Consider the following 12551-nt stretch of genomic DNA (forward strand, 5'->3'; position numbering starts at 1 on the left):
ATTCTAGTATTTATGTTGTATAATTAATATTTACATTCCATGATTCCACTATGTACCATTTATTTCTTTTTGAATAAATTTCCAGTAGGAGCAGAATAAATTTTCAGTAAATATTTTATTTCTTGGGGGATATTTTTAAATGGAAAATATATTAAGTTTTGGTAAAATCTGTTGCTAATTTGGCAGTGGACAGAATATAAAAATTGGAGAGACTGAGTCATTATGATGAATTGGGTCTGACTTTTGTCATGACACTGGAAATTTCCCACAAATATTATATTCTTCTTTTATAATAAATATAGTCGAAATGAATTGCAGTCAAGTATTTGAAGACCCATCTATAAATTTAGGCAGTTACTGTTGATTTTTCATTATGAGAGATTCTTCCACTCATAAGCTACTAAAAGTACATAAAGAAGGTCTGGTTGTTTGTTTTAAATGTGACTGTTCTCTATCAGGAAAATGTCAGGTATCCGATGAAAATAGATATATGAGGTGCCAGGTATCTATTCCAAACTTGGATATCACTTCAATTAGCATCATCTTTTTTTTTTTTAAAGTGTCTAAGGTTAGAATAGTCACCAGATATTCCCATGTATGAAGCAATTTTCTGCAAAGGCCGCTGTGGATGATCTTTTTAAAATATATGTTCTGGGAGACATTGAGTAAAGAGAAATTATTTACCAGAGAATGAAGAACCGAGGCCCGATTCTTTGGCTTTCTGCCAAAGATGCTAAAGGCAATGATGAATGACAAATACATTACCAAGGAATTCTCCCTCTAAGAGGCTGACAAAGATCTGATTTTTAGGATTATGTTACCACCAAGAAGATACCCCTTGTCACTGAGCTTCTAATGGAAATATGGTCTATACTGAAACAATACTCAGTTCTTTTTCTTTCTATCTTTTTTGAGTTATTTTATCTTCCAAAAATGAGTTATTTCTGATAAAATAATTCACTTAAATAATTATGAAAGTTCAAATTTGTGCAAATACTTTTATTGGGACATATCTTAAAATTACTCTAAATTCAAAAAGAAAATATATGCTTTATTAAAATTTGATCTGTAAGCTGCTTTGTTTGTAATTTAACTATTATTTAAAAATTGTATAATACATATATTTTATTTACTTTATTCCTGTGTTGCTTTGGCTTGATAAGACTAGGTCTCCACATTAGGAGTTTTACTGAATGAAAAAGTATCAGAATGTAACATGACTTTGATATGGCATCAGAATTTAATAAGATGACATTTAATAGGAATTAGGGGTAAGTTCCAGGTTTTACACTTAAATACAAATAATCAATTTTGCAGGCACAAAATACTTCAAACAAAATCTGAAATCATTCATTTGACAAAACTTCAGGTTTGCAGTTGACAATAAATACAATACAATGCAACAGTGCAATAGTGATATCTAAATATCTAATGTAATCATAGGTAATATTAGTAAGTGTGTTATCTGAAATGAGTGGTGTGATATCCTGCTTTACTTTGTACTGGTGAGTTCTGGGTGCCACCCTTTGAAAGGAATAAAGACTATTCATATCTCTTTTATAAGACAATAACTAAGAAAAACAAACAAACAAAAAAAAACCCACCTCCTTTACTTTAGCTGAGAAAGAAGTTATTAGGTACAACTTGACAAGTTCAGCTAAGCATCCAAATCTTCCAGGAGGTTGTTACTACATAAAATCAAACCTTTTTAATTCAACTATGAGCAAGGAGATTTTATTTTTCTTTCGGGTACTAAAGCTTCCAAACTCTGTTTATTTCACAGGAATCTGAACTTATAGAACTAAGAGAAACCATTGAAATGCTGAAGGCTCAGAATTCTGCTGCCCAGGCGGCTATTCAGGGAGCGCTGAATGGTCCAGACCATCCTCCCAAAGGTATATTTAGAAATCATTTCATTTCCACCCAATATAATAGGCATCTATTTTATTTACTAATTACAGTAGAACTGCATTTACTCAGTGTCACTGCGTATTATTAATACATACTAGTTGTATTAATAGTTGTACTAATACATACTAGTAGTACATACTACGTTGGTATTAATGTGGTCAGAATCCTAGAATTTTAGAACAGTGACTTTCATTATCAGGTAATTTTTAAACTGATCTTAAGAAATTTGGTTCTATAGTTGTATATACATCTCTCTACTTGATTCAGTGGAGATGGAGATGGAGTGGTTGGTTAATACATGCATATCTGAGTTCAGGCAAAACAAACTCATTAATGAGTATGATAATCTAGATCTGTATATAAAAATGAAATAGTCAATATGATGATATAGTAAGCAGTGGGCATTGAGAACAACTTTTCCTGGATGGAGGCTATAAAAAGGTACATTTCCTGTAGATAATTTTGAAACAATAAAAACAACGGGCGAAAGGTAGGTCTGTTTTAAATTATTCCTATGCTTAAGCAATTCTAAACAATGAAAATATTTCTGCCACTGCCCCTACCCCTGGGTTCACCACTGAAGAAATGCTCATTATTAATATCGTGTCATTTTTCTCCTTTACATTGGTTCTATTTACTCGTTTCCTGACACTTTTCAATGGCCTTCAGTGAGATCAGCTCTTTCCCAGCTTAAAAAATCCTGTCCTAAAACATGAATGCCTTATTATCTCTCTTTTCATTTCCAGAAGAATTCTGAGAAAAATTTTATGAAATCTTTCAATGTCTTCACCCATCTTTAGACCACTGGAGTGTAGCTCCTTTTCCCTCCACTCCACCAAAACAATGCTCTCCAGGATCAGCAGAAACTTATATGACACTAAATTCAGTAAAATGTTTATAATTCTTATTGTATTAGACAGACATGGAAACAGCATTTGATGCTGATATTCATTTCTTCCTATGTGAAACATTCAGTTTTTCTAATGTTCGTGACATCATACATTCTTGGTTTTTCTTCTGCTCCTTTGAAATATTTTTTCAATATTTCTTTTGTAAATTCACTCTTTTGTATCCATTTGTTAATTGTTGATATCCTAAGCTCTCTTCCATTATGATTCTATACATCCTATTTAAAAATATATAGAAAATCATCTCATACTCTAGCTGTCATTTTTATTAATGTGCTAATAGCTAATAACTGTCAAATCTAGGTCTCCAGGCCAGGCTCTGTATATCCAACTACCAAGAGAGAACTCCATGTGGATATCTTTGGATGTCTGTTTTGCATCTTAAACCTAACTTCTCCAAACTTGCACTTGTCTTCTGTCTCAGACCTGCTGCTCCTTCAGTGCTCTTTGCCTCAGTAGATAGCACCACCATCCTTCCATTTAGCCAGAAATCTAAGTATTCTTCATAACTCCTCCTCTCCTCATTGAATAAATTACCAAGGTCAGTTGATCCCATTCCTTAAATATCTCTTGGATCTGTTAACTTTTCTCTGATTTTACTCTCGCCATCCATCACCTCTCTCCTGAACCATGACCACAAACCCCTAAATAGCCTTCCTCTTCTTAATCTTATCCTGCTTTACATCAGTCTTCACGCTGAAGCCAGAATAGTCATTAAGAAACACCTCTACAGGTATCCCATTGCCTTTAGAATGGAATACAGACTCCTCAACATGACATAATCTCTCTTCACCAGCTTCATTTATTCAACAAATATTTATTCATAACCAATTATGTGCCAGATGATGCACATATAGACTTCTTGTTCTGTTGTTGCATTGCATATTCCATATTTCAGCTATCCTGAATTTTTTTCAATTATTCATAAGTTCTTTATGAATTGTGTTCATTCCATTTGGAATATTCTACCTTGTTTGATCAGCATAAAGACTTTTTGAGACACTGCAGCAGCAGTGAACCTAAATATGTTTCCTTGACCCCTACATTGAATGACACCTCCTGTAATATGTTTCTGGAAGCAGCAATACTTCCCTTCTTAAAATTACATTATACTTTGGGGCTTTTATTTAAGGTATGTCTTTCCTGATTTACAATAGTAGAGCTTGTTTTTTCACCCTTTTGAAAGACATCAAGATGCCCATGATGATGTCTTGCATGTAACAGGGGTTTATTTGAATTTTTAAAAGAAGAATAAAGTAATTTTTAAATGAATTTCAATTTAAATTTTAGGAAAACAATTATATAAAGTGAGATATGCTTAAATTGAAGGACAAAGTAGTTCTGTAGGGGCTACTTCTTTCAAGACTTTAGCAACTTTCCATGTGGGGGAGTGATTTATGTGATGCATGGAAAATTACTGCATATTTAAAGCTTATCTTAGAGCTATAATAAAGCAGCTTATGTTCTAAATCTTCATGTCGTAAATAGGTCCAGAAGGGATTTAAAGAGCCTTAATCCTTACTTTAACACAGCACAAGTCACTGAAGTGAAACTTGCTGAAAGGATTCCTTTTATGTTAGGCAACAGGTAGCTGAATATATCTACAGAAATTGAAAAATTGGAATTCTTTTGCTCAGAAATGTGGGAGGGGTGAAGCTTAAGGTAAAAAATAACAGTTAATATCTAAATTGATCAAGAAATATGAAAAAATAATTTGCTAGGTTTTAAAACTAACAAAAACCATGGTTATAAAGTTTGAATATATATAGGATAGTTAGATTGTATTTCTGTAATATTAAAACTCAGCATTAAATTTAATGAACACAAAGTGATTCTTATCACATTGACCATTGACATTACATGGAAAAAATAGTCAGTTGGACTAATTATGTGTCTTTCCATGGGTTATTAAGGTAATTGTATGGCATATAAATCTATATTGGAAATCACATTGAAATTCACTTTCAGAGGCCCTTAAAATATTTATGTAATATATATTTTTAACATATGATCTTAAAAGATATATTTGGAATGACGCAACAGTTTTATAGACAGGCCTGACTATCACAAAACCACACACCAATTTGTGAATGTGTTTCTATTTCCTCTAAATTAATGCATCACATTCATTAACAAAGTTTGATAAATGACTATAGTCTATAATAAAATATTTTTGTTTACAAACATATTTAAACACCTGCTATTAAGTATAGCCATTATCAGATCTTAAAATACAAAGATTTAAAAAATTACCCTGTGGTCATGGAGCTCACAATCCACTGCAAAAATAATATTTGCGATAAGAAATTTGAAAGTTGAAGGTAATAGAAAAATTTACCTTTATTTTTCAAAATGTACCATTGCTTTCTAAGTCGCTACTTCTGTGTAAATATGGAATTGTTTTTCCTTAAGATATACCAAATATAGTTGGATAACGCATGTATTAAAATTCTGTCAGCACTAATTTGTTTTTTAGACATAGTGATAGGCAAACATAGTTATATTGAATGAAAAATTAGAATCAAATTTATTAAACACTGTGTACTGATTGATACCACATGCCATATGCTTGTATAGCAATATAAGGTTTGGAATTTATAATGGTAAACAAAATAGATACAGTCTTTGTCTCCATAGAACTTTTAGTCTAGTGGGAGAGCAGAAGGTAAAGGAATGTATGTGATCATTGGTGAAGCTGAACATGTATACCAAAACAGTTATAAGTTCCAAGATGGACAATAATGGGTGCCCTAGGGAAGGAGGGTACCAAGGAACCTACTGGAGGTTACAGAGTCAGGGAAGATTATTCCAAGGTAGTAATATTTAAGTGAATATCCAAGGAATAATTGTCAATCACTTTATAAGTACTGAGGGAGGAGTATTTCAAAAGAGCTTTGAGGCGGAAAATAAATTAGTTCCTTTATGAAACTAATGTAAGGAAAATACTAAGCAAACATGTAATAAGAAGAACACGGTTGATGAGTTAAGAACTGACAAGATTACTGAAGGATTGTAGGCCATATTTAGAAGTTGGATTTTTTTATCTATTCTTATTAAAGTGAGAAGTTATTGAAAGGTCTTAAGTGGGGGAGTGATGATGAAGTTTGCCTTTTAAAAAAGATTTTTCTAGCTATTGTTTATAGAATGGTTTGAAGATGAGTAAGTTCAATAGCTATACTTGCTGTAAAGGTTATGTTGGTAGCTTGAACTGGGGCAGTGGTGACACAGAGGATGGGAGATGGAAAATGACGAGTGAACAAACACATACCTGAAAATTTCACTTTAAAAATAGACCTCTCCATTAATTCAGATTGCTGATATTCATTCGGTTAGCCATTCTTTACTGAACTTTATGATGCCCCATATACTGAATTAAATAGTTACAAGCACTAAAAAAGAAATTGTTAGGGAACAGTAAAATGCATTTCCTTCATTTCACAATATTATTAACATTATGGCTTTGCTAATCTTTATTGGCGAATGCAGTCATAATTGAAGGTAACTGATACTTCCAAGGACTACAGTTGACCTAGGATTACTATCTTTTTAAAAATTTAGTATTAAAGAAGTCAAACACAATTTATTAATTCTGGATATAATAAAAATTCTGAAATACTTTAATACTTTGTGCTTTTCTATTTGTGAAAGTTAATTATTAGGAACGAGCTAGCAAATGCTACTTCTTTTTCAAAAAGCTAATGGCCAATCACAGCAAAAATTTAAAGCACTAAGCAATACCTACACATATTCTTCTATTGCCTATTTATATGACTTCCATAATAGTTGATTAAAGGATACCGGATTCCTTTATTGTTGAATTAAAACCTCCTACATGAAAACCTTGATTTAGGTTTAGAAGTTGGTGATGTTTTGGCATGCAAAACCAGTTGATGTTCTCATCATTACTTTTGAAAACAATGTTAAGGGATGAATTCTAGGGATTCTAAAAAAAAAAAAAAAAAAAAGCTCTATGTGTTTCTTTCTATAAAATTTTTCAGCATGATTGCCTCAGTAGAAAAATTAAGAGACTTATTGATATATATGTATATGAAGGTGAGGATACACATATACACACACACATATATATGTATGTAAATACATATATTACATGTCTATCAATCCATACATACTCATTTATTATACGTTTTGAAAGCAACCAGTTATAGTTTTGTTGCCATGGATCATTTTTACTATTCAGTAAATCAGTCAATTGAAGAGGCTTGATTTTATGGTATTAGTTTTTTGGAAACTTTGTCAGCTTTATAGTAAATTTTGACATCTTACAACTTCCACTGAGATATTTTTGCTTGACTAATCTGCCTTGAGGCCAATAAGTATATCAACGGAAATGGACTAAAAGCAAATGTGACTTGAAGCACAATTTTGTAAATTTTCTTAGTGTCTCAGCAATACTTAATACTAGTGCTTTTTAGGTAGGAAAATTTTCAGTTTGTTTTATTTTTAATAACTATAAATCTTGTAGTTGCTTGTATAAAAGAAACAGATACCTTTAACATGATTAAATATCAAATGCTATTCTCTTCAAAATATCTTAACTAAAGAAGCACTGCCTGCTCTTAGAAGTTAAGCAAGGCCATACCATGTGCTGCGTACATGGCTTTTAACACAATGGATATTAGAATCAGCCTAAGGCTGAGCCTGGCTCCACTATTTTTCAGCTATGTGACCACGTGAAAGTTACATTTAGTAATTAAACTCATTTCAGTGGTTTGCTTTAAGAATAAAATTAGGTACTCCGGGGGCATATCAAGCATATTGTAAAACCTAGTTTGATTATTATTTGTTATTGGTATTACTATTATTATTCTATAATAAGTCATGGGTAGGCAGTAGGGGTACATTGGAAGAATTACACTGTCTTAAATATGTCCTCTGTTTAACTCACAAACTCAGTCTACCTAGGCTTTCTTTGGAGGATCTGCTTTTCATTGGCTGTTTGACTTTGGCCAAATTACTTAACTTCTTTTCACTTCAGTTTCCTCATCTGTGAGATTATGTGCTTACATGACTTCAAGTTTTGTTTTGGCTCTAATATGGTATGATTCTATGAAATGGAAAGTTAATACATTTGGCTCTAGTAACTGTATTTGACGCACAAATATTAAAAGGCACAATTAATTCTCATTCTGAGTTTCCATTTACTCTTTTAAATTAATCATTCAGAACAAATCATTTTGGAAGAGCTGCTTGATCCAGGTATTCAGTAGAAATCACTAGCATAGCATTTAATTTTAGACAAAACTGAGAACTCATTAAACTGCCAGGGCTATGGACTTATATGAGATTCTCATTAAATCTTAATGTAGATAACTCAGTTAATTAAAACAAATATGGTTGTACTTTATTAAACTTCTAAAGTCAAAACTGCATTGAAATTATCTGTACAAAGCCTTGTTGACCTTTATTAGAGAACTGCCTCTCAAAAGACCTAAAAGACTTATTTGTTCAGATCGAGACTCTTCATGAGCCAATGTGATACTCTCCCTCTATTGCTAGATCTTCGCATCAGAAGACAGCATTCCTCTGAAAGTGTTTCTAGTATCAACAGTGCCACAAGCCATTCCAGTATTGGCAGTGGTAATGATGCTGACTCCAAGAAGAAGAAAAAGAAAAACTGGGTAAGTCACCATCCTTCATCTAATTCAGAAGCTTATTAATGCATAATGTGTTAGGCCTTTTTCTTTGGGGCTTTAGTGATCTGCAGTAGTTTACAAAGGGTCCCATTCAAGCTACTGACACCTCAAATGCTGCACTCATCACCAAAATTGGAGTGGCATGTACTGAAAAGCATACATTTTAATGTTGGGACTAAACTTGCGTTTGAATCACCACTATATCTAGACCTTTTGAGGGGCCTGAATTTTCTAACCAATAAAAAGACAGTTAATAGCAATTATATTTACTTGTGAATACCATTTATTCACAGATGTTATCTTATTTTTCTATAGTATAACTATAGAAACTATGTAGTATAACTATAGAGTTATACTAAAGAAAAATAAGATAACATCTGTGAATAAATGGCTTAAAATAAGGGTTTATTGTGGGGGTAGAGATGAAGGAAAAGTGAAAAAATGATGATGATGATGGTGATGATGATGGTGATAGTGGTCTTGGAGGAAAAGGAGGAGAACGGGAGTTAATAAAGGGAAAGAATAAACAATGAAACTCTCCTTCCGCCTTTGGAATCGGCAGGGCTTACCGTGTGAATAGTTTCACCCTAAAAGAAATCAACCACGTTAGTGTCTGCTTGATGTTTTTAACCAAGAGAATATAGCAGAAATATAGAAATGCACTTTAACAGAACTGTACCTTAAGTTTGCTAGTGATATAATTTATGATATTGATCAATAGCTAAATAGCCGAGGGGAAGATACTGTTACTGCAAAAAATTTAAAAGCAATGGAGTCAATGATTTCTTTTAATACCAAAAAAAAAAAAATGTAGATTTTGAGTAAATACAACTCTTGATGAAATCCAGACATAATTATCAGAGGATTTTACTGGAGTGCTTTCTACAAATAATGAAAGAAATATCTTTTTGTCTTAAAAAATGTTTATACAGGTAATATTTTAAAATACTGATCAGCCTTCATTCCCTTGATTTGTAATTCCACACTCTTTCATGTTTCTGCAAGGTGAACTCTAGAGGAAGTGAGGTGAATATAAACCGTGGACAATTTGGCATGCATCTATAAAAAAACCCTACCTTGGCATGAATGCTATTCATTTTGGCAGTAGGCTTTTATACCTTTTAAAACAGATTACCTTGTATGTCTTTTCTTTGTGTCTTTTCATTTTAATCTCAAATTTTAAAGAGATGTAAAACCACTTTCTGAATAGAGCTGTAGGGGATACCAATTCTGGTTTTGAGTAGTCTGGGATTGGAAAATTTGAATAGAAAAATCACAATTAATGAAGTGTTAGGTGAATTTGATTTCATTTTGCTTTTTAAGTTTGTACTGTCAGCAGGACATGACTTGATTGTAGCGCTAAAGTGGCCATTTAAAACAAATTGCCTTGAAGAGAGAAGCATTGGGAATGGAGATCCCTTCAAGGTACTTAGTTTTAAATGAGTGCTCTGACAGCCATGCCCTTGACCTTGCACTATTTAAAAGCCTTCCATGTTTGCGCTGCGCTGGATTAATACAAGAATAAAATGAACACACAAAACACGGTATCATTTTTTTTTAGAGATACTGTGCTGCAATTGTTAATACTCTGCTTGTACATACTGACCCCAGGCAGTGGCTAGGATGGCATCTGCAAACTAACGCCCCAAAGCAAAAGCTCTCCAAGTGCAAATAGACAAGAAGGGTAATTTCTGTCCTTCTTTCAGCTGAGAAGTTCTTTCAAACAAGCCTTTGGGAAGAAAAAGTCCACCAAGCCTCCTTCATCACATTCTGACATTGAAGAGCTTACTGATTCATCCCTTCCAGCATCCCCCAAGTTACCCCATAATGCTGGTGACTGTGGCTCAGCATCCATGAAGCCCTCACAATCTGCTTCAGCGTAAGTTGCTCCTTCTGCAAAATGCAGACATATTTTTTAAAAACAATTTTAGATGAAGGCCTTATTTATGTTCTAACCATATCTGTACCAATTATTTTCAGATTTTTCTGAGAATGATGGACAGCATTAATTTCTCTTTTCATATTTCTCTTTCACTGGTTTCTTTCATTTTCATTTTTTCTTTTTCATTTTCATATGTTAGAATTCAAGTGTTTCTTGATCTCATTCTCCAGTTTTCTAAATCATGATTCTCACTTCTTTTCATGGGCATTTGTCCATGTATCTGTCTAACTGTATGTACATACAGGTCACCCCTTGTCTGGCCACCAAAGAAACGACAAAATGGCCCTGTGATCTACAAGCATAGATCTCGGTAAAGTGGAGTGCGATGCATGAATACTGCAAAGATCCAGGTTCTAACCTAAGTAGTGTTTGCTTTTGCTTTTTCTAAAATCACTCACATGCATTTCAACAATTAATACCTTCTCTTTCTGTTTTTTCAACTAAAATTTGGTTTCCTAAAATCAACCTGCAATCCAGTTTTCTTTGATTCTATTAGTTAATCTAACCTAGCATTTTTATGATAGCCCACTTTTTGGTAGTACAATAGCCCCCCCTTATCCACCAGGGGTACTTTCCAAGACCCCCAGTGGATGCCTGAAACCATAGATAGCACCAAGCCCTATGTATATTATGTTTTTTTTTCTATACATGCGTACCTACATACGATAAAATTTAATTTAAAAATTAGGCACAATAAGTGATTAACAGCAATAATAGAACAATTACAACAATATTTTTTGATAATAGTTATATTAATGTGGTCTCTATCTTCCTCAAAATAGTGTTTTTTTTTTTTTTGAAACAAAGTCTCACTCTGTCACCCAAGCTCGAGTGCAATGTCAAGATCTCGGTTCACTGCAACCTCTGCCTCATGGGTTCAAGCGATTCTCCTGTCTCAACCTCCTGAGTAGCTGGGTTTACAGGCGTGCACCACCACACATGGCTAATTTTTTGTATTTTTAGTAAAGACGGGGTTTCACCATGTTGGCCAGGCTGGTCTTGAACTCCTGACCTCAAGTGATTCACCCGCCTCAGCCTCCCAAAGTGCTGGGATTACAGGTGCGAGCCACCCCACCTGGCCCAAAATACTGTAATATTTTTGGACCATGTTTGACTGTAGGTAACTTAAACCACAGAAACTAAAATTGTGGATAAACTATAATTGTGGGGGACTACTGTACAAGAACGAACACATTTCGAATATAGAAAAGTGTTCTGGCGAGATAATTCTCTGTGTTATTTACTATTTAAATCTAATTTCCTTGTATGCCCATGACAACAACTAGCATAGAACTCATATAGAACAGGGCCACTGTGCTTTGCCTACATAATTTTATCATTTATGCAGAAAGGAAGAACATGTCACTGTCATTTTGTGGCCAGTAAACTAGTTGTCAAATTTTAAATGGAAAATATGTTAGTTAATGTAAAACAATTTTTTTTGGCAAATTTCCTATGAAGCTGTCCACAAAACAATAAAAACACAACAAGGATACAATGTGTTTCCTTCAAACAGCCCTCAGCTAGCCTGCTAGTAGGGGCTGAAACCTTTGATTTAGCTGTGATCTCCTAAATCAGCTGAGCCTAATAGGAAGGTTATATAACTCACCCATTATTTAAATGTCCAAAAGTAATCTCTCTAATTTATTTTCTACAATGTTTATATTGGATTTTTATGGTAATTAAAGACAGTATTGTGGCAAAGCTTTTTTTTGCACAATTTTACAAAAGAAGAAATCAACATTTTAAGAATGTAATAACTGCTCTTATAAAAGAATAGTCACATGTTGCAAATAGAGGTTTAAGTCCCTTGAAAATGTTGGAATGAAATGTAGTAATCTATGACTTTTCTGCCTATAAATATCACCAATAAAAGAATTTTTAGGATTACTTTATACTCAGTAGTAGTAGACTATTTTTAAACTTTAAAAAATAGAAAAAAAGATTAAAAGAAAAAGCTACTTCCGTTTTGAACCTGTGAATGCATAACCGTTTGTAAAACTCTTTCTCCTTTTCTCTAGGTTTTGCCAGCAGCACACCATATCTGTACCTGCTGGAGAATATTGCAGTTCAGCCTTTAAAAGAGGCAGTGCTTTTCTTAATCCTCTGGCTTCCCCAGGCCACTGATTCTGTTTG

The 12551-nt window shown here is 33.3% G+C and overlaps 1 protein-coding gene across 6 annotated transcripts in view; it reads left to right on the forward strand.

The window, feature by feature from the left end:
• The window catches only part of NAV3 (neuron navigator 3), an 890287-nt gene that overhangs the window by 843796 nt on the left and 33940 nt on the right, over nt 1-12551 (forward strand). For 5 of the 6 annotated variants that reach the window (XM_055359213.2, XM_063694177.1, XM_063694178.1 and 2 more), the window contains 4 exons: nt 1784-1895; nt 8337-8458; nt 9479-9499; nt 10180-10352. In XM_055359213.2, the coding sequence (XP_055215188.1) occupies nt 1784-1895; nt 8337-8458; nt 9479-9499; nt 10180-10352 (428 nt within the window). The remainder of the gene's footprint in view (nt 1-1783; nt 1896-8336; nt 8459-9478; nt 9500-10179; nt 10353-12551) is intronic. The other variant, XM_055359210.2, reaches the window with a different exon arrangement.

The sequence above is a fragment of the Gorilla gorilla genome, chromosome 10, assembly GCF_029281585.2.
Source record: "Gorilla gorilla gorilla isolate KB3781 chromosome 10, NHGRI_mGorGor1-v2.1_pri, whole genome shotgun sequence".
In the NCBI taxonomy this organism is placed as follows: domain Eukaryota; kingdom Metazoa; phylum Chordata; class Mammalia; order Primates; family Hominidae; genus Gorilla; species Gorilla gorilla.